Source organism: Prionailurus bengalensis, chromosome B4 (assembly GCF_016509475.1).
Source record: "Prionailurus bengalensis isolate Pbe53 chromosome B4, Fcat_Pben_1.1_paternal_pri, whole genome shotgun sequence".
In the NCBI taxonomy this organism is placed as follows: domain Eukaryota; kingdom Metazoa; phylum Chordata; class Mammalia; order Carnivora; family Felidae; genus Prionailurus; species Prionailurus bengalensis.
This window is the reverse complement of record NC_057358.1, coordinates 55891587-55918728: the sequence shown is the minus strand read 5'-3', so window position 1 is coordinate 55918728 and position 27142 is coordinate 55891587. Positions and strand designations below refer to the sequence as shown.

General features: G+C 37.2%; 1 protein-coding gene and 1 non-coding gene across 2 annotated transcripts in view; both read right to left on the bottom strand.

Annotated features, from left to right (window-relative positions):
- ETNK1 (ethanolamine kinase 1) overlaps positions 1–22711 on the bottom strand; it is a 67541-nt gene extending 44830 nt beyond the window's left edge. The window contains exons 1-2 of the mRNA XM_043563597.1: positions 22251–22711; positions 2638–2897 (exon numbers count right to left, since the gene is read on the bottom strand). Of these exons, the coding sequence (XP_043419532.1) occupies positions 2638–2897; positions 22251–22406 (416 nt within the window). The 5' untranslated portion in view covers positions 22407–22711. The remainder of the gene's footprint in view (positions 1–2637; positions 2898–22250) is intronic.
- Positions 16742–16872, bottom strand: LOC122474159. The gene has a single exon (XR_006294840.1). It is a non-coding gene; the product is annotated as a small nucleolar RNA SNORA72 (small nucleolar RNA).
- Positions 22712–27142: the final 4431 nt, after the last annotated feature.

Genomic DNA, 27142 nt, shown 5'->3' with positions numbered 1-27142 from the left:
TATAGAATTTCACATGGCTTTTGGGGCACCTGGGTGGCTCAGTCAGTAAGCATCCGACTTCAGCTCAGGACATAATCTCCCAGTTCATGGTTTCGAGCCCCGCATCAAGTTCTGTGTTGACAGCTCGGAGCCTGGACCTGCTTCAGATTCATTCTGTGTCTCCCTCTCTCTCAAATATAAATATTAAAAAAAAAAAAAAAAGAATTTCACATGACTTTTGATTCTGTAACTTTCCACGATCACTCAAAGAGGAAAAAAACTGTCCTGAGCATCTACTTTCCATCATGAGATTATAGAATAAAGAGAAGTGAGAAATCTTCTGAATATGTACTACTGACCAACAGATAGTACCCACTGCCAATAGTTCAACAAAAAGTTTAAATTCAGTGTGTTAAAGATAGTTTAGGAATATCAACATTAAGGCAGTTAAGACGGCAACACCAGGGGCGCGTGGGTGGCTCAATTGGTTAAGTGTCCAACTTTGGCTCAGGTCATGATCTCACAGTTCTCGAGTGTGACCCCAATGTCGGGCTCTGTGCATCTCAGAGACTGAAGCCTGCTTCAGATTCTGTCTCCCTTGCTCTCTGCCCCTCCCCCACTTGCACTCTGCCTGTCTGTCTCTCTCAGAAATAAATAAAAACATTAAAAAAAAAAAAAGAATGCTACACCAGTGGGGTGCCTGGGTGGCTCAGTTGGTTCAGCATCCAATTTGGTTCAGGTCATGATCTCACGGTTTGTGAGTCCATGGGTTCAAGCCCTGCATCGTGCTCACCGCTGTCAGCACAGAGTCTGCTTCAGAGCCTCTGTCCCCCTCTCTCTTTACCCCTTCCCTGCTCATGCTCTCTCTCTCTCTCTCAAAAATAAAAAAACATTTAAAAAAAAAAAAAAAAGAAGACTGCTATACCAGTTGAAGTTGTATTAGCTTTAAGCAACTTTCTTCTTAAATCTCTTGGACAAGGACTCATTATTTTCCTCCTTGCTTTAGTTACTAGTAAGATGGCCCTTCTCTATGGAGAAGAGAACATTATGGAATATACTTTTTGTATCTGAATCTAACTCCAGCTTTTCCTTTGGCCTAATTTATGCATCTAATCACCTTTAATCCTGTTATATTGATATACTTCAGACACTGTGAACAAGCTTAAGGGTTTATAAATAAATTTCATACACACGCATGCACAAACCTAAACACAACAAAAAATGTAACAAATGAAAAAAGACATTATCTATTAATTGGGATCCTTCAATAAATTCTAAACAGGGGAGCCTGGATGGCTTAGTCAGAGGGGTGTATGACTCTTGATTTCAAGGCTGTAGGTTGGAGCACCATGTTGAATGCAGAGATTACTTAAAACCTAAAAAAATATATACTAAACATTATACTCATGTAAGGGAGGAGACTCTATCTTGTTAATAACTGGGGTTTGAATAGATTTCTATACCAAAATATTTTTAAACATTATTTGAAACAGTTATAAAATACATAAATACTGGTCCATTCCATTTTCATCACTGTGTTAACATAGCAACTCTTAAAATATGACCCAGGATCCCTGGAACCTCAAAACCCTTTCAAGTTTATACAGTAAAACTACTTTGATAAGGTATTGTTTACCTTTTTCACTCTCTCGTGAGTATACAGTATAGTTTTCAAGAAGCTACATGAAGTGGTGTGATAATGTTATCACACTGATAGCTAACAATGTGCAAGTGAGATTCCTGAATTTAAAAAAAGTTGTTTTAATTTCTAACATGGTAAATATTGATAGATATAACTCACAAAACCTCTTTGGGTCCTCAATAACCTTTAAGAGCTGTTAAGGGATCTTGAGACCAAAATGTCTGAGAACTTCTGGTTTAAACTATGAATGAATTTGCAGTTTTCAAATCAAGCTCATTTGCTAGTTTTTAAAAGAAAGAGAACTCTAAAAGACAGCAATTTTAGAAAAATGATCAAGCATATGCAAGACGTTATCGTTATAGAAAACATAATACAATGAATTAAAAAGTAATATAACGTTAACAGAATTAAAAGCATCTTAGTAAGCAAAATCTCTGAAAATATGACCAACTGAGTTACAAAAGTTAGTAATAAGAAATGTGTGATGCTTTAATCCACGCACTACTTTAAAAAATTAAGGGGAAGCCTTGACACTCAGTAGCAGGCTGATCCAAAACCACACGTTAGAGTCCTTTCTTTTGCAAAGAGTCAATAACGAGATGGCAGACAGAAAGGATTTTTTTTCTTCTTCAGCAAAGACAAAGCAGAGTCCAAACTAAAGAAGTTTCTAAATTAACCAAATAATTGCTCAAAGAAAAGGCAATTGCCTTTTAAATATTTAAAAAATATTTCCTGGGGCACCTGGGTGGCTCAGTTGGTTAAGCATCTGACTCTTGATTTCAGCTCAGGTCATGATCTCATGGTTCATGGAATCGAGCCCCACATTGGGCTCCACGTTGAGCACGGACCCTGCTTGGGGTTCTCTCTCTCCCTCTGTGTCTGTCTCTCTCTCTCTCTCTCTCTCTCTCTCTCTCTCTCAAAATAAATAAATAAACATTTAAAATATACATGTAATTCCTTAGTGCACTTAATACTCTTATTCATCAGAAAGAAAAATTTAGAGAAAGTAAATATACCTGAAAATGGCAGGGTTGCAGACATGCTTTGGATCCAATGCTTCTCCCTGTATAAATTCATAGCACAGTCCATTATTGAAGGTACAGTAGAGTTGTGGTGCACAGCCATGAGCCTGCAACACTCGGAAACTCTTCACTTCCTCATCTCGATCAACTAACAGCTCAGTCTTATTGCCATAAATTCGCACCAGGACTACATCCTCCATTGTATTACTCACGTAACAGCCAATAAGTTTATTTGTGATTCCATCTGTGAAAAGCTGCCAAAGGAAAAAAAAAGAAGAAAGAAAAAAATGAGTGAAAAACCAATTATACACTTCATTAACAAATGAAATAGCAGATAACTTGAAAATTACTGAAACATCTACTTTCTAACATAAAAAAAAAAACTTTTAAATACAATTTTGCCAAACAGGTCTATAATTTTAATTCTAGATTTAAATAAAAAGGAATGCTACCGCTTAATATGTTGCCCTTAATTCCCATAACATTATGTCTTTTCTCTTGATCCAAAAGCATTAATTATTCAATCTCTAGTACTTCTATACAATGTTTTGATGCTATTGTATCTCAAAGTATACCTTGTACTGCAATCACTATAAATGTGTGTATACACACACAATCTCCTATGTCTAATAGTCCTGAAACTCTCTGAAAACAGAGACACTGCCCTCTTTCAGCATGGCATTTAACGTATAAAGGTCTTTAATAATATTCACAAGTTTAGGGGGTGCCTGGATGGCTCAGTCGGTTAAGCATCCAACTCTTGGTTTCAGCTCAGGTCACAATCTCAGTCGTGAGATCAAACCTCATGTCCACGCTCAGTACAGAGCCTACTTAAGATTTGCTCTCTCTCTCTGCCCCTCTCCCCTGCTCACTCGAGCTCTCTCCCTAAGATACAAAAATGTTTAAATAATAATAATGTTCACAAGTTTAAATATACAAATATAAATCTACCATACGTTACGAATTATGGTAAATCTCCAACTTATAAAAAATGAATTTTAAATGCCAATTTTAAAAGGTTACTTAACACAACATGCATTAGAAGTTGTTGTAAGCATTTAGGTTATAAACTTAATTAGGTTTTAAACTTAAATACTGTGGCTAAAAAGAGAAGTACAACCTTAATGAGAGGAAATGAGAGGTTAAGTAGAAACTTCCACAATATTTTCTAAAAGGACTTTTGGGACTTTTCAAGAGCTTATGTCAAGTATGTCAAGTTCTTTTTTGTATCTGAGCACAAATGGTACACTTAAAAGGCAAACAGATGATTAGCAGTGTTAGTTCAAATCTATTCAAAAACTGCAATTTTTATTTTCCTCCTATTTGATACTAAAACTAATTTTTCTATTTGCTCAAAGCTTTTGGAGGCTCTCAGGTGGAATAAAGGGACAAGAGATAAAAGTCAAAGTGTAAGCAAGAGTTAAGGACATTTTTTTCCAAGAAAACTGTCAAAAAAAAAAAAAATAACAGGAAAAAGAGCCAAGGGATAAGTTTTAAATGTACACATATTTAGTTAATGCCTGAGAAAAAAATGTAAACGTTTCTATTTCAATAAGATTATTGTAATGATAAACGACATCTGAAAAGGCTTATATCTTCAGGTGAAAATCTGGAACTGTTTACTAAAGTTAATATAATACACAGCTAACTAGGTTTGGGGGTTTTTTTTAGTTTTTTTTTGTTTACTTATTTTTGAGAGAGAGAGCGAGCATGAGCAGGGTAGGGGCAGAGAAAAAAGGAGACACAGAATCCAAAGCAGGCTCCAGGCTATCAGCACAGAACCCAACTTGGGGCTTGAACTCACAGACCACAAGATCATGACCTGAGCTGAAGTTGGATGCTCAACTGACTGAACCACCCAGTCACCCCAACTAGTTTATATATATATTTTTTTAATATATACAAGACTTGACTATTATCCTTATTCACATAATGCAGGTAAATTACATGAGTTAAGTAAAGAGGCTTATTTTAAATACTTTTTCAGGTATGCAGACATACAAGTATTGCTTTCCACCTAGATTTCACAAAATTGTATGTAGAATTGACAAGAAGCATATGCACTTACACTAAATGCAAATCATTTTATTAAAATCTGTGTTGAAAAGCATACTGTCTACTACAAGGTCATATCAATTCATATACATTATTCTGTAACTTCAGATGTACGATAAAATATTTCAACTTACTGTAACAAAGACTGAGAAACTAACCCCAGCATCCTCTACTGTGCAATAACTACATACTTCCAACAAAATAATAAACCATAAATTCTTGTAAAAAAATAAATACATGAATAATATCACTTCACATCTATAAAAATATTGTATGTATAAATAAGGATAGAAATGTCTACAAAGATATTCAAGAAAATATTAGGCAGACAGGTTAAATCTTGTTTTTTGTTTTGTTTCTCTAAACTTTTTCCTTTTGGTTTATGTATGTTTTCTCACTTCCATTTTCCTGCAATGAGCCTAGTTTACATTTGAAAAATTAAATTACTAACAGAAAAGAAGCCCGACAACTAGGAACTGACCTGGCACACACAGTAAAGCCTTGAGGTTCTATTGAACATAAATAATTTCACAGAACACCAACATCAGGTGAGGCCACTCTGACCACAATGGTTCAAGACAAAAACAAAGCCATTCTGTCTGTAATCATGTCTGAATGTAGACAAAATCATAAAATTTTTTCAAACCACAAAAATGACTAAATATCCCCCTATTTTGGCTAGTATGAATGACTGCTCTTTGTTTTCAGTCACAGCTTTGGCCCTGTTTCATTCCTCCAGTCCTTTAGATAAGATTAATATATCCCCAGTCATAGACTTGCCCCCACTTCCTGACAACACCAAATCCAGAGGAAAGCCTAGCTTACTTGAACACTTTCCCAAATCAGCAAACCCAAATCCTATTAAGTCCTTTGTAACATCCACTTAACTGAGATCCCTACTATTCCTACCTAGTGGTATAAGTTCTCTCTCAAACCCAACTTGTTTAGCTAAAAGTGTGTTCTTAATGGAGAACACTGGCTTTAAAGATGTATGGATAGGAGCACCTAGGTAGCTCAGTCCGTTAAGTGTCTGACTTCAGCTCAGGTCACGATCTCAAGGTTCGTGGGTTCCAACCCCATGTGGGGCTCTGTGCTGAATGCTTGGTCAGAGCCTGGAGCCTCCTTCAGATTCTGCATCTCCTTCTCTCTCTGCCCCTCCCCCCCTCGTGCTGTCTCATTGTCTCTCAAAAATAAAGTAATAAAAAAAATTTTTTTAAATAAAGATGTATGGATAATGGTTTTTGCCCTTGGATGGTTCCCACCTCATATATAAACCTACAGGAAACTCAGAAGGTGCTGAACCTTATGAAACATACAGTAAAATATACTAGGTATATACTAGATACATATACTAGATATATACTAGAAATGTAAATTTTCACCTCAATGGAGGAAGGACAAAACTAATACAAATCTCATGGAGCTCCTTTTCTCAGGAACTATATCTTGCACTGTTTGTCAAATATTTAGGATAGTACTAGCTCAGCGAAAAACATTCTGAACTGAATGATAACAAAAACATTTCAAAACTTGTGGATGCTTGCAGGGTCATGTAAATAAAAATATTAAAAATTAAAAAGGCAGAAAATTAATGATCTAAGCTTCCAGCTCAAGAAGCTAGATAAGTAATTCTTCAAATATATATATATATTAGAAAGAGAATAAAAGGGCAAAATTATCAATAAAACACAAAAATTCAACCATCAAAAATTGTTATTTTTAAAGATAAGGTTGATCACTTCCAAGCAAAACTATCAAGGAAAAAAAAAAAGAAAACAAACTATCAATAAGATATCAAAACATGCCAAGGACATTACAAGAATATTATAAAGACCACTCTCATGAACATAGTTGCAAAAATTCCAATCAAAATATTAGTAACTAGGGTCACTGGACTGGCTCAGTTGGTACAGTATACAACCCTTGATCTTGGGGGTCATGAGTCTGAGCCCCACATGGGGTGTAGAGATTACTTAAATAAATACTTTAAAAAACATCAATAACTAATATTTAAAAAGGAGAACACGTCACAACCAAATGGAGCTTACTCTAAAAAGCAAAGGTTTTCAACATTAAAATTTTTTTTAAAAAATCAATGTAATTCAGCTCAACAGAAAAATGGAGGAAAATCATGCAATCATCATGAGAAGCAAAAAAAAAAGTATACCATAAAATCAACACTCATGTATGATAAACACATGTGCAACTAAGAATAAAATGAAACTTCCTAGGATGCTTGGCTGGCTTAGTCCATAGAACATGCAACTTTTCATCTTAGGGTCATCAGTACAAGCCCCACATTAGGGGCAGAGTTAACTTTAAAAAAAGAAAGTTAGGGGTGCCTGAGTGGCTCAGTTGGTTGAACATCTGACTCTTGACTTTGGCTCAGGTCATGATTTCACAGTCTGTGGGTTCAAGCACCACATTAGGCTCTGCACCATCAGTGCAGAGCCTGCTCAGGATTCTCTCCTTATCTCACTGCCCTTGCCCCACTCGTGCTCTCTCTCAAAAAAGTAAATTTTTTTTAAAGTTTAAAAACAAAAAGCAAAAATGTGGAGAAAAATTAAAGGACTAAATAAATGGGATATGCCTTGTTTATGGATTTTGAGACTCAATATTGTTAATGATTTTACTTCTCAAAAATCTATAGAGTCCACAAAGTATCAAACTCTCATCCAGTTTCTTTTGTGAAAATTGAAAAGTTGAGTCTACAATTTATATGGCAATTTAAAAAGTCAAGAATAGTCAAGAAAATTTTAAAGAACAAAGTTAAAACCCTGTATCATGGACTACAGTAATTATATCAGCTTCCAACAACCATAGCAAAGCCTGAGAGTAATCAAGATAGTACAGTACCAGCGCAACAGATAAAACAGACCAAAGGGACAGAACAACATAACCTGGCCCACATACAATGCAACCTGATTTATGACAATAATGACACTATAACGGGGAAAAGATGGCCTTTTCAATAAACAATAATGAGTCAACTGATAGCCACATGGAAAAAAATTAATCATGATCCCTTCTACCTAACATCATACACAATTCTAGATCAAGATATAAAATATCAAAACAGTAAAGCTTGTACAAAACACAGAAGAATGAACATCTTCATGAGGTTGACACAGGAAGAGATCTCAAGACATAAAACAAGCAACCTATAAGGAAAAAAAAATTCAAATACTGGTTTTAAGATTATCAAATATACTACTAAGAGTGAAAGTGCAAGCTACATTTTGGCAGACAATAATTGTAATATTTATTTATTTGAAAAGGACTCAACTCGGGGTGCCTGGGTGGCTCAGTCGGTTAAGCAGCCGACTTTGGCTCAGGTCATGATCTCACAGTCTGTGAGTTCGAGCCCCGCGTCGGGCTCTGTGCTGACAGCTCAGAGCCTGGAGCCTGCTTCAGATCCTGTGTCTCCCTCTCTCTCTGACCCTCCCTCGTTCATGCTCTGTCTCTCTGTCTCAAAAATAAATAAACGTTAAAAAAAAAAAAAAAGGACTCAACTCTACAACATATAAACAACATCTTCACAAAGGAAAAACTGAAAAATCAGCAAAAGATCTGAACAAATACCTCAAAATAGAAGACATCCAAATATCCAACACACACACAAAAAAGATGCCCTTAGCCACCAGCAGAATGCAAATTACACCCATAAGGTATCCGTAATGCCCACAAGAATGATAAAAATAAAGACAAATAATACCAGCTGTTGGTAAAAATGAAACACACTGAAACTATCATATACTGCCATTATGGGTATAACTGGGCACAACCACTTTGGAAAACTGAAAATATGTATTGAGGCTGAAAATACTTAAGCCAGATGACCTAGTTTGAGTCTAACTATTCACCTAACAGAAAGGGTCATTTATGTTCACCAAAAATATATATAATTATGTTTGTAACAGCATAATTTTTAATAGTCAAATACTGAAAACATCCCAAATGTCCATCAACAGTAGGAAATAAAGAAACTGAAGTGCATTCTCACAATGGAATAAGTTATTGTAAGAACTATATATACATGAATAAATCTCTCAAAATTTGAACAAAATCCAGCCCCAGAAACAAAAAAAACAAAAATAGTCCACATGATTCCATTTAAAAAATTCATAAACAAAATTATGATGTAAGAAATCAGGATAGGAGTAATCTTTGGCTGGGGAGAGAGATGATGAATAATGACTACAGGGGAACATAAGAAGATTCAGGGGTACTGTTTCCCCAAATCCGTTTCCTGACCTGGATACTTATTACACAGGTATGGTCATTTTGTAGGAACATTCATCAGGTTCTACACTCGATGAATTGTGTGTTTTTTATTATGTGTATCACTTATCAACAATAAATAGACTTTTATTAAAAAGAGTTAACACAATATTCACAGCGGGAGGAATGTATTTTCACGTTAATCTTCTCATTACCTTCAACGATTTTCCAATTTTACAAAGGTGTAAAAGCAATACACATTTGGAAGAAACCATACTTTGAATATGAATTTTGGGCTGGCGATATGCAGTTTGATCCTCTCATGATGATAGTTAACAGCAGCTGCAGCTCTCAGTCAACCACATGATCATGACAATAAACAACCAATGCACTTCCAACCATTCTGTACCCAAATAACCATTCTGTTTTTCACTTTCAGTACAGTATTCAATAAATTACATACAATATTCAATACTTTATTATAAAATAGTCTTTCTGTTAGATGATTTTACCCAACTGTAGGCAAATGTCAGTGTTCCGGGCACATTTAAGATAGGCTAAGCTAAGCTATGATGTGCAGTAGGTTACATGTGTTAAATGCATTTCCGATTTGGGGGATTTTTGACTTACAATGGGTTTATCAGGACATAACGACATCAGAAGTCAAAGGATACATATATATGAAATGAAATAAAATTTCTTAGTCTATTACATGCATTCTCAAAACAGGTATCACCAAAGAAGCAAGAAAAAGCTATTACAATGGTTTGTGGCTCACCAAAGCTCAATACTACCTGACAAAATCCTATTCTTTGGTATATAATTTCTGTTAGATAGAAATCAACAAAGCTTTTTAATTAATTTCATTTTAATTTTTGTTTCGAGAATAATTATGAAAAGGATTGAGAAACAATGGCCTACAACAAAGACATATTCAATAAATGTTTGTTTATGTATAGACTAATTGTAAAATACCTCAGAAATGCTCAGTTTGTAGAATGAGAAAATTATGGTGAGATAAATTCCCTTACTTATCCAAAATCACACAATGGAAGAACAGGTTAAAAGCTGGTATTATGACTATTAATCTGTTCCAAGGATATCAAATTTGCTAGCATGATCCTAGACTCAGTGTAATATTGCTAAAGCATTTTGGGGGGAGAAAATAAAAGGCGTTAGAGGCTAAATCCTTGATGCCAGGTGTTTGCCAAATCACCCACAGTATCAAACAGCAGGCGTGCTGCCATCTGTTACAGGAGGTAAAAGTAAATGAAACCTAGCAGATAGATCCAACCTGAGAGGAGTTTCATCACTGTATCTACAATAAAATGCAAAATAATAAGAAACTGGCTAAAGGCACAATTGCCTGGCTATTGTTAGCATACTACCTAGAACAGAAAGCTAAAGACAGTTTTAGGGTGGGCTGTGATGTTAAATAGAGCCAGATTCCAACTGATCCAATCCAACATCAAACTGCTCACTTCAAAACCACCACAAAACAGAAAAATCATACTGAGCAGATTTACAGCTGTTTACCAAAATGATTCAGGTAACGAAGAGACAAAGTCAGGAAACTACTGAAACCAGGGGAGATAGCGTAAAAGTTGTCTTATTTAGTGGGGTCAATATAGCTGGTTCCCTGAAGAACCTTTATTAACATGGCTCATAAGAATGGTTAAGTTAGGAGCAGTCTATGAAGACCATGCCATGTTTGAGCTAATGCAGGATCCATAGCTCAGTGACAGTCCTGAATGTCAGTGACTAACCCAAACAAGAGTGCTAGCCTGGTACAATGAATGAAAGTGGCTAGAAAGTTTGTTTATCCTGAGAAGGGGAAGTGTCCTGTCCCTCCTTTGCATGCAAAGTGGAATAATCCAGATGAAGGGCTGATATGCTATATATACAGACCATACTAGATGTGCTTTCCAGTGACCAAGATATTCAGTATGTCTCACCCCCAGGTCACTATGAATACTGTATGATAAAGATGGCTTCTTTTATGGGGCACCTGGGTAGGTCAACTGGTTAAGCGTCCAACTCTTTGTTTTGGCTCAGGTCATGATCTCATGGTTCATGGGTTCAAGCCCCGTGTTGCGCTCGCGATGTTGGTGTGGAGCCTGCTTGGGATTCTCTCCCTTTCTCTCCCTGCCCCTCCCCTGTTTATTTATTATTAAAATAAGTAAATTTAATAAAAAAAAAAAAAGATGGCTCCTTCTATATGGGTCCCCCACGTAACTTTACTGTTACCAACGCAAGAAACCATTCAGGATGCTGTATCAGACTTGCTGTCTAAAGCTTCCCTTTATGGGTCTTAGGAATAATACCAAGAAAATTAGAATGGTTCACTAGGAAGTGGAAAGATAAGACAGATGGCAAATCTATTTGCCCCAACACAATGGAAGTTGTGAGGCTTTTTTTTTTGTTTTTTGGGGTTTTTTTTTTTTGAAAGACAGAAAGAGTGAGAGCACAAGTGTGCAAGCAGGGAAGAAGCAAAGGGGAAAGGAGAGACAATCATAAGCAAGCTCCACACCTAGTGAGATCATGACCTGAGTCGAAATCAAGAGTTGAACACTTAACCGACTTAGCCACTCAGCTGCCCCAAGATTATGGCTTTATTGACACTTAAAAGCTACAGTGGTATTAATAAACTTGAAGGTCTTCTTTAGACCCTCAAATCATAATTCAATACTTCTTTCAATATTTGACACTGTCCTGCAACTACAAACCCTGAGATGGTAAAAATATTAAATTCTACGTATCAACTATGAAACTCCTTTAGTCCTAATGATTTAATATGCCAAACAGGGAACCTGTTTTGACACGTATTTATGGTCTAGAATGACGAGTTAACTACTGAATTTAAACGAATAAACTCTCATGCCAATAAAATAGTAAAGGCAAGTTTCAATTATTAAGCTAATGGTTGCTAAACCAACTAAAAAGCCTAGAAAGGTGGAAATTAATACGTATCAGTTAATTGTTTTGTGGAAGAAACCCTTGGAGTCCATCGTCTTCCAAAATAATAAAATTAGAAGTAAAATAAGAATACCATTTTCATGTATCCCACTGGCAAAAAATTTTAAATTCAGTATCAGGGATTGGACAAGGTATAAGGAAAATCGTGTTCTCCAACACTGTATTGAGAAGTATAAATTAATGCAACTTTTGTGACAATTTGGTAATACGAAAGTGAGAAACAGCATGACAGTTTAATGAGTCAACTAGGATTGGCTGTAATACCCACTTATTCAAACACTAATCTAGATGCAGCTGTGAAGGTACGGTAGCTACACTTAACCTGTACAATCAGTTATGAGGGTGGGCTTCATCCAATCAGTTTAAGATATATAAAAATAAAACAAGTTTTAAGTTTTCCTGAAGAAATTCTACCTTAAGATGACAGCATCAACTCCTACCTAAGTTTCTAGCCTACTATCCTGCCCTATATTTCAGACTTACCAGCCTCTACAAGTACATGAGCCAATTCTTTGAAATAAAGCCCACATACTATACCCGTAACTGGCACACAGTTTTTAACTTTTTAATTCCACTAGTAAGAACTTATTCTATGGATATACTTAGAAAAGTTATCCAAAACATATGTATAGAAGCAGTTCATGCAAAACTACTTTAACGTGCAAAAAATAGAAATGATTCAATGTTGTTTAAAAAATATGAGGCAGGGGGTGCCTGGCTGGCTCAGTGGATGGACCATGCAACTCTTGATCTCAGGGTCATGAGCTCAAGTCCCATGTTGGGTGTAGAGATTATTTTTAAAATTTTTTTTAAAAAAAGGTTAAAAAATATGAGGTAGATTACATATACTGACACAGGAGGATGCCTAAGATATATTATTTTAAAATCCAAGATACAGAATAACTCTGTTGCATTACAAAAGGGATATAGTTATACTTACTAATATTTATTAATATCGGTAATATGTGCCCAGATAAACCCATAATCTGATTTTTTAGAAGTTCAAAAAAACTGCTCACAAAATTACTGTGGGGAGAATGAATGGAAGTTGGAAATTGAGGGAGTTACACTTTTTACTTTTCATTTTACATAGTCTTGTATGTTTTTTAAATATTTTATTAAGAGCATATATTATTTGTATTTTTTTAAACAAAACCAACACGTTTAGACAGTATATGAACCTTTCTAATTTTCTAGTTTATATTCCTCACAATTTTTGTTGGTTTGTTTGGTTTTTATTGAGAGAGAGAGAGAGAGAGAGACAGAGACAGAGACAGAGAAAGCACAGGGGAGGGGCAGAGAGAGAGGGAGAGAGAGAATCTGAAGCAGGTTCTGCACTGACAAGCAGCAATCCCGACTGGTGCTCGAACTCAGGAACCGTGAGATCATGACCTGAGCTGAAGTCAGTCACTTAACTGACTGAGCCACCCAGGCACAGCTCTTCAGAAATTTTTAAACTTCATTTTAATAATTCAGGAACATGATGTTCAACATGGCCAAATATTATATTTACTACTATCAAAAATTATAGTCAATATCATACAAACACGGGAAAGTGAAAGGCCGCATAAAAAAAAGGACTACATAATTATATACTTGGTATGATCCTAACTATGCAAAAGAAGGTAATGAAAAAACAACTGATTTTTTTTTCATAAAATATGGATCAGAAATGGTTTTTCTCCCTACTCAAACTTTCAATACTGTGATATATCTTTGTAGTAAAACTAAATTATTTCACATTCATGTCCCTTATAAAAGGAAATTCATACTCAGTATATTATTTTCTCATAGTACTGACTTGCAAAAAAAACTTTTTTTCAATATATGAAATTTATTGTCAAATTGGTTTCCATACAACACCAAGTGCTCATCCCAAAAGGTGCCCTCCTCAATACCCATCACCCACCCTCCCCTCCCTCCCACCCTCCATCAACCCTCAGTTTGTTCTCAGTTTTTAAGAGTCTCTTATGCTTTGGTTCTCTCCCACTCTAACCCCCCCTTTTTTTTTCCTTCCCCTCCCCCATGGGTTTCTGTTAAGTTTCTCAGGATCCACATAAGAATGAAAACATATGGTATCTGTCTTTCTCTGTATGGCTTATTTCACTTAGCATCACACTCTCCAGTTCCATCCATATTGCTACAAAGGGCCATGTTTCATGCTTTCTCATTGCCACGTAGTACTCCATTGTGTATATAAACCACAATTTCTTTATCCATTCATCAGTTGATGGACATTTAGGCTCTTTCCATAATTTGGCTATTGTTGAGAGTGCTGCTATAAACATTGGGGTACAAGTGCCCCTATGCATCAGCAATCCTGTATCCCTTGGGTAAATTCCTAGCAGTGCTATTGCTGGGTCATAGGGTAGATCTATTTTTAATTTTTTGAGGAACCTCCACACTGTTTTCCAGAGTTGATTTGCAAAAATTTACTAAAGAAAAACAGTTAGAAACGAAACGAAACGAAACGAAACGAAACGAAACGAAACGAAACGAAACGAAACGAAAGGAAACTGCTATTGTGGAGCGCCTGAGTGGCTCAGTTGGTGAAGCATCTGACTTCAGCTTAGGTCATGATCTTGTGGTTTATGAGTTCAAGCCCTGCCTCTAGCGCTGTGCTGACAGCTCAGAGCCTGAGCCTGCTTCAGATTCTGTGTCTCCCTCTCTCTCTACCTGTTCTCCACTCATGCTCTGTCTCTCTCTCTCAAAAATAAATAAACATTAAAAAAACAAACAAACAAACAAAAAAAAAACCTGTTATTGTGACTACCACTAGAGGGAGGGAGAGATTAGGACCAGGAAGTAAAATGGAGATATTCTGGGTTGCTGATATTTTCTTTACCATGGTTTGGGTTACACAGTATTTGTTCTACAAAAAAATTTACATTTCATAGATTTTTCTGTATGTTTATTATATCTCACGATTTTTAAAAGGATGATAAAAATTTATTTACAGCCCATCTATTATATCAAAGAGCAAAATAACTCCTCAGAAGACAAAATATTTCTCAAGTGAGATATCTAGCCTCTGATTCCTTAAGTATAGGTCTTCTATTACCTCCCTATCTTTGTCACCCCCCAAAAAAAATCCTTAAGCTTCTCTGTTCCCTCACCTGCAAACAAGCAATTAACTCCTTCGTATTTATTTTCCGAAATGCCCAATCTGCCCTTTATTTTCATCTCCAAGGCCACTGTCCTTATTTGAGTAGCAGCAACTCTTGTCTGAACTAACAGTCCTCCTAGGTTAAGTTTTTCTCCAACATTTTTTAATGTGATACTCAGACAAAAATATATTTATCATCTAATTCAGTACCATACTTTCATATGAAAAAAGCTTCACCTTATTATTTGCAAGACTCTCTGATCTATCCTATTGCATCCTATTTTAACTCATCTTTTTAAACTGTAGTAGTTTCAACCCACTCTGCTGACGTAGCATTCTATTCATGTGGGGTAACCACTAGTTTCAAAACCAATGTCCTAAGTGGATCACTTATTCCCCAATTCAAAACATCTCATTCAACTACAGTTGCCTTCAATATAGCCTGCTACTGCTTTTAAAAAATACATGCTATAACTCACCTCCTTAAAAACATTCAATGGCTTCCATTATGTCCTAGATAATAAAATATCGCCTCCTTAATGAAGCACAAAACCTTCATATCTAACAACTCCCTTTCTCAAAAATCAGTCCTACTTTTCTTGTTCACACTCCATTTGGCCCAAAATATTCAGTCTAGCTTTGTTCTTTCCCCCTTATAGTCTAGCTTTGTGAAAGTAGTTTTTTTCATTGCCCAGAAATGCTTCCCCATTCCATCTGACCATATATTTCCTTCAAAGCTCAGTTCAGGTATTCCCTCCTCTAGAAAGTGTTCCCTTCTACATTTTCCCATGCCTACCTTTTGTTACAGTTAGTTGTACAAAAGGATGCTGCTTAAAGTTAATATCATGCTAGGGCTGGGGGGGGGGGGGGGCTGAATCAGTTAAACGTCTGACCCTTGATTTCAGCTCCAGTCATGATCACACAATACATGAGTTCGAACCCCACATTGGGCTCTGTGCTGACAGTGTGGAGCCTGCTTGGGAGTCTCTCTCTCCCCCTCCCCCGCTCTCTCTCACAATAAACAAACTTGAAAAATATTGAAAAAAAAAGGTTATAAAATAGCATCGTGCCTGTTACAAAAAATATATGTCAGAATTACGGAATTTCAGGGGCACCTGGGTGGCTCAGTCGGTTAGGTGTCCGACTTCAGCTCAGGTTATGATCTCATGGTCCATGGGTTCATGCCCCGCATCAGGCTCTGTGCTGACCGCTCAGAGCCTGGATGCAGCCTGTTTCAGATTCTGTGTCTCCCTCTCTCTCTGACCCTCCCCCGTTCATGCTCTCTCTCTGTCTCAAAAATAAATAAAAACATTTTTAAAAAATTAAAAAAAAAAAAAAGAATTACTGAATTTTAGGAGCTTACAATTCAGATGAATTATTCCACTTACAAATGGGGGAGGGTGCTGGGGGAGATGGGAGGGGAAAAGTTGGAAGCACGTAGTACTAAAATATACCATGCAGAACTTTATGCATTTCATTTCTTAGGATATTCTATTAGTAGTAAAGTAGTAAAAACTGGTGCTAGTAGTAAAATTACTATTAGTAATAAAGTAGTATTTTTTTTTCTAGAAAATAAGACATAACAGTTTTACAATTTGTGTAATGGCAACTGGTAATCATCACATTGGCAATGGTTATCTTCAAAAGTTGTTACACTAGCTTTGCTGTCATTTCTCAAGGATGTTCAGATACCTAGAGTCATAGACATTTTCCACGGATGCATCATGTAAGTCAGAGTTGGTTTATCACCAGCATTGATAAAACCAGACCTAGGGAAAGAGATAAGTCTGGGGACACATGCATGGTCTTAATATAGCAAATGTTTAGCCTGCCCTGATTATTCAAAATCAATAAAGTAGTATTAAGTGGTAAATTCTACTATTTTCTACCAGTCTGCTGCTTTCCAAGGTAGATAAAAATCCTGTTTCAGAGATTTAAAAACTTGCCAAAGGTTACAAATAGCTGGTATCAGGATTCAAAAACCATCCTCTTTCTACCACATTATGCTGAAGCCCCCAAAAACAGGTCAAGTTACTTGTTTAGTCCAAATCAGACAGCTGTTAATACCTGAAAATGAACTAGCGTATTAGGCTTCTGACTTTTTAATCCCATCTTAATAAAAGACATGGGAGCCTATCAAACATTCATCTTTGGGAAGCCTAGCTGGCTCAGGGTCTCTTGCTCTCAGAGTCATGAGTTCAAGCCCCACGCTGGGTGGAGATTACTTTAAAAACAACAAAAAAAATTAAGGGCTCCTGGGCGGCTCAGTCAGTTAGGCATCCAACTTTGGCTCAGGTCATAATCTCACGGGTCATGGGATGGAGCTCTGCGTCGGGCTCTGTACTGAAACCTCAGAGCCTGGAACCTGCTTCACATTCTGTGTCTCCCTCTCTCTGCCCCTCCCCCGTTCACACTCTGTATCTCTCTCAAAAATAAACATTAAAACAAAATTTTTTTAAAATTACACATCTTTGATAGGAGCCTATCAAACATCATACATCTCTCTTAGCCACAGTCAACAGAGTCTCAGGGCCTACCACCCATCAAATACTTTATTATAAAACACTGAAAACAGAAAGAGGAGGAATAGAAAATGGAAAATTGGACCCAACCATTTATATTAAAAGTTATGCTGAGGGGCACATGGGTGGCCCAGTTGGTTAAGCTTGGACTCTTGATTTTGGCTCAGGTCATGACCTCACCTTTGGTGGATTCAGGGGATCATGTTCTGCACTGACAGTGGGGAGCTCGCTTGGAATTCTCTCTCTCCCTCTTTCTCTGCCCCTCTCCCTCAACCCACATGCACATGCACTCTTTCTGTCAAAAAAGTTTAAAAAAATTTTTTTTTTAAGTTACGTAGAGGGGCGCCTGGGTGGCTCAGTCGGTTGAGCATCCAACTTCGCCTCAGGTCCTGATCTCACGGTTTGTGAGTTTGAGCCTCACATCGGGATCTGTGCTGACAGCTCAGAGCCTGGAGCCTGCTTCGGATTCTGTGTCTCCTATCTCTGCCCCTCCCCCACTTGTGCTCTGACTCTCTGCCTCTCAAAAATAAGATAAATGTAAAAAAAAAATTTTTTTATTAAAAAAAACTTATGTTGAAAAAACTGTGAACCCTTATTATTTAGCTACACGACTTAAAGTTCCTATAAATATCATATCCTCCTGGCATACTTAATACATTACTTGAATCTACCTAAGACTTTTCAGAAACTTCTCAAAGTAAGGAAAAAACTCATCTTTCTAAAAACAGAAAAGAGGGTACCTGGGTGGCTTAGTTGGTTAGACGTCTGACTCTCAATTTTAGATCAGGTCATGATCTCATGATTCGTGGGTTTGAGCCATGGGTCGTCAGGCTCTGCATTGGCAGCACAGAGCCTGCTTGGGATTCTTTCTCTACCCCATCCTGGCTCACACTTGCTCTCAATACAAACTATCTCTCCTTCTCTCAAAATAAATGCATACAATAAAAAATAAAAAAATAAAAAAATAAAAAGCCCAGGTGGCTCAGTCGGTTGAGCGTTGAACTCTTAATTTCGCTGAACTCTTAATTTCGGCTTGGGTCATGATCTCACACTTCCGTTCCAGCCTACTATGGGACTCTTGTGCTGATAGCGTAGAGCCTGCTTGGGATTCTCTCTCTGCCCCTCCCCTACTTGCACATGCAAGCTCTTGGGGGTACGTTCTCAAAATAAATAAACTTAAAAAAAAAAAAAGAAATACCTGAAACTAACGTAACATTGTGTGTCAACTATACCTTAAAAAAAAGGGGTGGGGGAGAATTAAGTTAGAACAGTAAAGACACAGCTTACTAGAACTCTCTCTCTCTATATATATATATATATGTTTTACTTCTTCATTTAAAAAATTAAATATCAAATATTGATATTAAAATAAGAAGGCTTATAGATTTTTAATAGACTATTTTAGTAACCATTTCCAACATGGCTAGATAAAAAGAAAGGGGATATGGAAACTGCTATGTAGCTACAAACCAAACACAGCACTGGTTTCCAAGACAGTCTGTGTATGCTTAAAAAAAAGGGGGGATTTCAAAACTATGCATCCAATAACATGGAAAAACTTGTAGTACAAAAGGGAAAAAACCGTATGCTTTTTAAATGTTCTTCTGTAATCTTCGCATATTAATATGAATGTTCATTCTAAAAACACTACATTATGACTTTATTTATCTTCCCCATCTGACTAGGAATTTCAGTAAAATATTATGAAATAAAAAGCACTGACTGGTATTATTGTTTCAAATGTACTCTATCTACTCTAGGGCAGTACAGTACACTCCAAAAAGCTCACCACCCCTTTTATACTTTGTTCTTTCAATTTTGTATGAATAGGAAAACCAAAAACTTAACTTGTTAAAATCCCATCTAAAATGAGATACAGCATTCCATGTGTCTCTTAAGTTCTGAGCAAAGACTGGGCCCTATATCATTTTGACTGCGTCAAAGTCTTTTTTGCTGGCTTCTGGATTTTCCAATATATTCTGAACAGTTCAGCTGACATGAGTAATCGTCAAGTAAAGTAAGTGTTAGTAGACTTAGCCTGTAAGGTATGTTTAAAGCATATTTTCATTACATAAAAATTTTAGAAAAAAATGGGCTACATACCAGTATTAATCTGTTGACCATATGATACATACTTCCCTTCTGAAATGTGAATGATTATCTTTATACTTCAAAGGAAATAAAAGCAAATCTCAAAAGAAATATTCCCATTGAGATTTACTAAAGAAATCCTAAAGCATCATAAAGAAGAGTTTAGAGGGGCATCTAGCTAGCTCAGTTGGTAGAGCATGACACTCTTGATCTCAGGGTTCTGAGTTCGCCTCACAATGGGTGTAGAAATTACTTTAAAATAAAATCTTAAAAAAATTTTTAAAAAAGTAGAGTTTAGAATGACGGAATTTGGGAGTCAGATTTTCCCAGGTTCAGAAACCACCAATAAATAACCACCAAGTCAGACTTTCTAATCAAAAGAGTTGTTTGCTCATGGAATGATTATATTTCTAATAATCATCCTTACAGCAAAGTAAGTGGTAGTTTTTACTTTTTTTTTTTTTAATTTTTTTTAACATTTATTCAGTTTTGAGAGACAGAAACAGAGTATGAACAGGGGAGAAGAGAGAGAGGGAGACACAGAATCTGAAGCAGGCTCCAGGCTACGAGCTGTCAGCACAGAGCCCAATGCGGGGCTCAAACTCACAAACCAAGAGATCGTGATCTGAGCCGAAGTGGTTCACTTAACCGACTGAGCCACCCAGGCACCCCTGGTAATATTTATCTTCACTGACAAGTATATTAGAAATTTGGATTATGAGTGCAAAGGTCTTAAAGTCAAAAGTTGCTATGTAGATAAAAGGCAAGAGTCAATCCCAAGTACTTTCCAATAACCAAAAAGTTCCCATTTTGTCCCTTTTTTACCTATACCCTGGCTTTATCTCACTAATTCCACCTAAAAAAAAAAGAAAAAAAAAAAAAGTACCTAATAGTGTTGTTTGTAGGATTAAGTGATAAAATATATAGATCACCTAATTCACAATCTGGAACACTGGTACCACAGGATAGCTATTTTTACTGTTCTACAGACAAATACACCAACAGAAACACGAGTCTCAAGCTTAAAACTTTGAACTCTCTACTTAAAAAGTAGCATAGTTTGCCAGCACCAAAGATTCCCAGGAAGCAGCACTGTCTTTAATTAGTATGCTTAGTTTATAATTGACTTTCAGAGTATAAATCATTTTAATAAATATAAAAGTTTTCTGTAATAAACTACAAATAAGTTAATAAAATAAGGAGTTCTGAGTTTCAATTGGAAGGTTCAATTTTGGAAGTTTGAACTAATTTAACTTTTTTAATTAAAGGAAATATAGCATACTAATTTTTTTTAATTACACATGAAAATCATTTTGATGTCACTATGTCCTGTTTAGTTGGCTAACGCTCCCTTAAAATTTCAAAATTCCGAACAATTTTTTTCCTAAAACACATGAGTCCTTTTAATCTGCTCAAAACTCTTCTAGTCAACAAGAACTGAAACTAACACTCCTGAAAGCCCAAGTGTCAGGAACTGTTCCGGGGCCCTAGAGCACTGTTCATGTTTTATTCATCTTTGTATAGGTGACTACTTTAGCAAAGAATCTGAAATACTGTGAAGTCAATAACACTAATGAATAAATTAGTCAACAAAACAAACCAGATGATTTGGCTACCTCTTAAACAGATCTGAAACAAATTCCAAATACCTCAGCTTTCATGTGTGTATGCAAGGAAAATGGAGGTCACAGATCCCGAAACTCTAAAAGTTAAATTAATATTCAAAATGTCACGTATACTAAATCATACCTTATTAGAAATAAGTTATTAGAAAACGCCTAGATCTCTGAAGATTTTTCTCCCAATTTTTGTCTATCAATATGACACACTGATCGACGTAACATCAGACATTGCTAGTTTTACTAAGACGAATAAAAGAATTCAGAAACACCGATTCAAATAAAATATGTGTAGAGCTACCTAAGAACTCAATCGAGTAATGCCTGACCATGGTTATTACTTTGAAATCGAATACTCTCGCCATTCCGAAGGTTCGAGACGATAATGCAGGGTGAGACCTCCAGAGCAGTTATCCGCCAGGAGGGGTGGCAGGCAAAGTGGGGGTAGGGAGGGGAAGGGGGTGGGGGAAGGGGGAGGGGATGGAGGAGGGGGTGGGGGTACGGGCGGGGGGAAGGGAGTGGGGGGAAGGGGGTGGGGGAAGGGGGGAAGAGGGTGGGGGAAGGGGGTGGGGGGAGGGGTGGGAAGGGGAAGGAAAAGACCAGATGAATTAATTAAAGCATTATCCGAGTAAGGAGAGAAGGTAACTAGAGACGACTGAAGAGGACCCCCTAGCTAGGGGAATGGAAAAGGTTCCTTTTGCAGTTAGAAAGGCCAGGGGAGTGGGAGGAGGGGCAACTATCAACAGGGATTTTCCCGGTGTGAATGGGTGCGTCACTTACGTAGCTGCTTCCAGAAAGAAAATCTGCCCTAAGGACAACCTCGCTAAGCAATTGTGAAGGAAGGGGGAGTGACCTTCCTAGGTTTGATGGAGGAAACACAGGGTCACTTCCCAGAGGACTGAGGAAAAAGACGTTCCCGTTGGTTCTCTCGGGTCGGCAGAGAACTAAAGGGATTGTGAGAACCCCCGGGGCCGAGTCTGGGCTGTGAGAGACCCCGTACTGAGATGTGGGCGTTACCTGCAGGGTCACCTCTTGAGGGTCCCAATGCGGCCGCAGGTGTTGCAGGAGGCTGAGGGCCCCCTCCCGGCAACGCTGCTCCTCCTGATCCTGAACCGTGACGTCCAACTTGGGCACCTCCGGGGAGCCGGGCGGAACGTGGATGTAATTGGCCATGGCCCAGGCGACGGCAGAGACTACCACCACGACGACGGCGACGGCGACCACGAGAACGGCGGGCGCCGACAGGCTGGTGGATCCTTCCGTCCCGGGGCGCCCTCGCGGGAGGGCTAGGGGCGCTCAGACTGACGGGCGAGCGGTAGGAAAACGGCTGGACACGACACTCTCACCGACCCAGGTCTGAACAGCAGCTGAACTGAGCCGGAGATGTCCACGGGAAAAATTCCGCTCGTCTGCACTCCACCGCCGGCGGCCGCGAAGCATGCCGGGACTGGCCTGACGCTAGCGTCACGCGCAGGGCGGGGCCTCCGCCTGCGTCAGTTGGCTGAAGACGACTTTCTAGCCCCAAGCACAATGGGCGACTGCAGCTAGCTCGATACCTAGGTCGTCTAAAGCTCTTCCCGCTTGCTTTTAATCTGAAAACGCAGGCTCCTCTTCCGGAATGAGCCTGAGCTCTGCGAAGACTCGAAAGGCTGTGAAGCTTTAGATCACATGATCGGGGGCGTTTGGGGTCTGAATTTGAGTTATGACTGAGTTTTTCTCGGAAGCGAGGAACGTGCCCTGAAGTAACCCCCAGATCAGCCTTTGAATTTGGCCGGAATATGGGCATGGGAGATTAAGTGGCTCGCCTTGATCTCGAAGCCGCTCTGTACTGGCGACCACACAGTTGGGTGGGCAAACAGTATACAGAAGTCATGGTATTTGGGACAAACTTATTTGTGTAAAGACGACAACACTTAAAGATTTATTTTTGATGCCAGATGTTTAACCATACTGAGAATTATTCAGAGCCAGGAAAAACAGGTTATAGTCTAGGATGAAGATGGAAGGGAAGAAAAATGGTTTTGAGACTCAGCACTTACAGTGGCTCCACGCCTGTTTCAGGGTATTCCTGCATGGACCTTACAATAACTACCTTAAAACTTTTAGCTTCAAGTTTTATAGCAGCTATTTCCTCTGTTAAGATAATATTGGAAACTGGATAATCCACAATTTATTGGGACCTCCAAATCTTCATTATGATTGAGAAAAATGATCTGAGATATGATCTGTTAATCTAGGTCTTCCCTGAAACATTTAGTACATGGTGAATATGTTTATTAGTGGTAAATCAGTAACTGGATTCAGCTTAATTAACATTCAAATGTTTACCTCCTTAACATGAGTTTACAATGATTGTTCAGAACGAACCTATTTAGCTTTGTAAATCACAAAATAAATAGCTCACTGTCAATAAGGGTAAATTCATAAAAAGAAGAAAAAGAAAATAGCACTGGGTGTTATATAGAAGTGATGAATCACTGGGTTCTGCTCCTGAAACCAACACTATGCTATATGTTAACTACATTGAATTTAATAAAAACAAGAGGGGCGCCTGGGTGGCTCAGTTGGTTAGGCATCTGACTCTTGATTTCGCCTCAACAAGATCTCATGGTTTTATGAGTTGATGAGTTGGAGCCCTGCATCAGGTTCTGTGCTGGCTGCATGGAACCTGCTTGGGATTCTCTCTCCTTCCCTCTCTCTCTGCCCCTTCCTCACTCACGTCTCTGTCTCTCTCAAAAATAAAATTTTTAAAATTTAAAAAATAAAAATAAACTGAAAAAAGAAAATACAGTATTATAATACAGCAAGGGAGTTGAATCCACATTTTCCAGATATTTTTTTAAATCATGTACTACAATAAACAATAGATTATACGTTCCAAATTGGGGAGAAATAATATACTAAAACACATATGTATAAAAGATCAGTAAAACTTGAGCCAGATGCTCCGCCTTTGGAGGTGACTCCACTGGGCCAGCACCGGTGCAAAATAAACAGTTTTCTGATTCCCCTAGTGCTTGTTGCTTGTGTCTTCCTGGACGCCAAGTATTTGCTGTAACAATACGTTCACATTTTAGATAGTATCTCTTTTATTTTTGTATAATTTGTATTATTTTATACTGATATAGCATATATAGTACATATAATATATACTACATAGATGAAATTTTAAAATGTTTTAAACTATACTTTGAATTGTAAAATAATTTACTAGCAAATTATAAAAAAATCATTTTGAGGGGCACCTGGCTGGCTCAGTTGGTGGAGCATGCAACTCTTGATCTCAGGGTTGTGAGTTTGAAGGTTGTGAAGAAATGTAATTTCTTCACTACATTGAGTGTAGTAATTACTTAAAAATAAAATTCAAAGAAAAAAATTATTTTGAGAACTTCACAAGTTTGTAATTTTTTTTAATGTTTACTTATTTTTGAGAGAGAGAGAAAGAGTCAACGTGAGCAGAGGAGGGACAAAGAGAAAGAGGGAGATACAGAATCTGAAGCAGGCTCCAGGCTCTGAGCTGTCAGCAGGGAGATGCATGCAGGGCTCAAACCCACAAGCCCTGAGATCATGACCTGAGCCAAAGTCCAACGCTTAACTGACTGAGCCACCCAGGGGCCCCATAAGTTTGTAATTTTAAAGAAGCATCCTTTCACAAGAAAAAAAAAATATTATGTACCTAAGAATAAAATTAACAAAAGATGTGCAAGTCCTTTATGGATGAAATTATATCAATGGAGAAATCTTTTCATAAAAAAGAAAAGATACTTATAAAGATCTTTGTTTTGACTGAACTAATCAATAACTATAATGCAATTATAATTAAAATCTCAACAGGGTTTTTCACAGAACTTGTTTAAATGACGTTAAAATGTATGCCAAACTTTGTCCAAGAAAAGCAGCTATAATTTTTTTGTGGGGAAGGGAGGGCTGCAGAATAAGTTGAGAGAACCCCTCCTAGTAGGATTTATTATATAACAGTTTAGGAATGGGCAAATAGACCAGTAGAACCTAATACTGATTCCAGAAAAAGACCTAAACATATATGATAACTTTGAATGTGACAAAGGTGGCTTTAAAAATTAGTGAGAAAAGGGGTGCCTGGGTGGCTCAGTCGATTGAGTGTCTGACTTCAGCTCAGGTCATGATCTCACAGCTTGTGAGTTTGAGCCCCACATCAGGCTCTGTGCTAATCACTCAAAGCCTGGATCCTGCTTCGGATTCTGTGTCTCTCTCTCTACCCCTCCCCTGCTCATGCTCTGTCTCTCTCTTCTCAAAAGTAAATAAAAACATTAATTTTTTTTTAATTAGTGAAAAAAGGATGGGCTAGTTAATAAATGGTACTGGAACAATTGCCATTCATATGGGGAAAATTTTTGATCTCTCCTCATTATGTATAAAAATTAATTCTGGGAGATTAAAAACCTTAATATTAAAACCAAAACCCTAAAAATATATAAGAAATGTCAGTTCTTATCAACTTGATCTATACAGTGCAGTTCCAATGCAAATCCCAACAAGTTATTTTTGTGGCTTTTGACAAACTGATTCTAAAGTTTATATGGAGAGGAAAAGGACTCAGAATAACCAATTAAATACTGAAGAAGAACAACAACAAAGGCAGGCACTACCCAACTTCAACACTTACTATAAAGCTACAGTGATCAAGACAGTGAAGTATTAGTAAAGAATAGACAAATCAATGGAACACAATAGATAGTGCAGAAATAGATTCACATGAATATAGTTAACTGTTGAAAAAGGAACATAAGGCAATTCAATGGAGAAAGGCTATTTTTTTCAATAAATGGTGCTGGAACGACTGGACATCCACATATAAGAAAACATGAATCTAGACACAGACTTTATATCTTTCACAAAATTAACTCAAAATGGGTTATTGACCTAAATGTAAAACAAAACTATGAAATTCTTAAGTGAAAACATAGGAGAAAATCTAGGTGACCTTGGGTTTGGCAATGACTTTTTAGATACAACACCAAAAGCACAATCCATGAAAGAAAAATTGGTGAGTCAGATTTCAGTAAAATTAAAAACTTCTGCTCTGGGAAAAACACAGTTAAGAGAATGCAAAGCCAAACCACATGACTAGGAGAAAATATTTGCAAGACACACACATATCTGATAAAAGACTTGTATCCAAAATATACAAAAGAACTCTTAAAACAATAAAGGAAAAAAAAATTTTTAATGGGCAGAGGATCAGAATCTCACCAAGAACACATACAGATAGCAAATAATCACAAAAACATGTTCACACCATGTGTCATTAGGGAACTGAAACTTAAAACAACAATGATACCACTACGCACCTATTAGAATGGCTAAAATCCAAACTGTTGACTACACCAAACTTTGCTGAAGATGTTGGGAAACAGGAACTCTCATTCATCACTAGTGGAATACAAAATGGTATAGTCACTTTGGAAGACAGTCTAGCAGATTCTCATAAAGCTAAACATAGTCTTACCATGCTATCTAGAAATCATGCTCTTTGATTATCCAAATGAATTCAAAACTTATAGGCACACAAAAACCTGTACTCAAATGTTTATAGCACCTTTATTCATAACTGCCAAAACTTGGAAGCTACCAAGATATCCTTCAACAGTTTAGATTTAAAAAACAAAAACAACAACAAAAAAGTGTTACATCTACATAATGGAATTTTATACAGCAATAAAATGAAATGTGCGATCAATCCATGAAAAAATGAAAAACAAATGAAAAAATCTTAAATGCATAGTATTAAGTGAAGGCAACCAATCTGAAAAGGCTATATCCTGTATGATTTCAACTATATGACATTCTAGAAAAGGCAAAACAGTAGAGACAGTAAACAGAATAGTGGTTGCCAGGTGTTTAGATAGAGGGAAGTAGGGATAAATAGA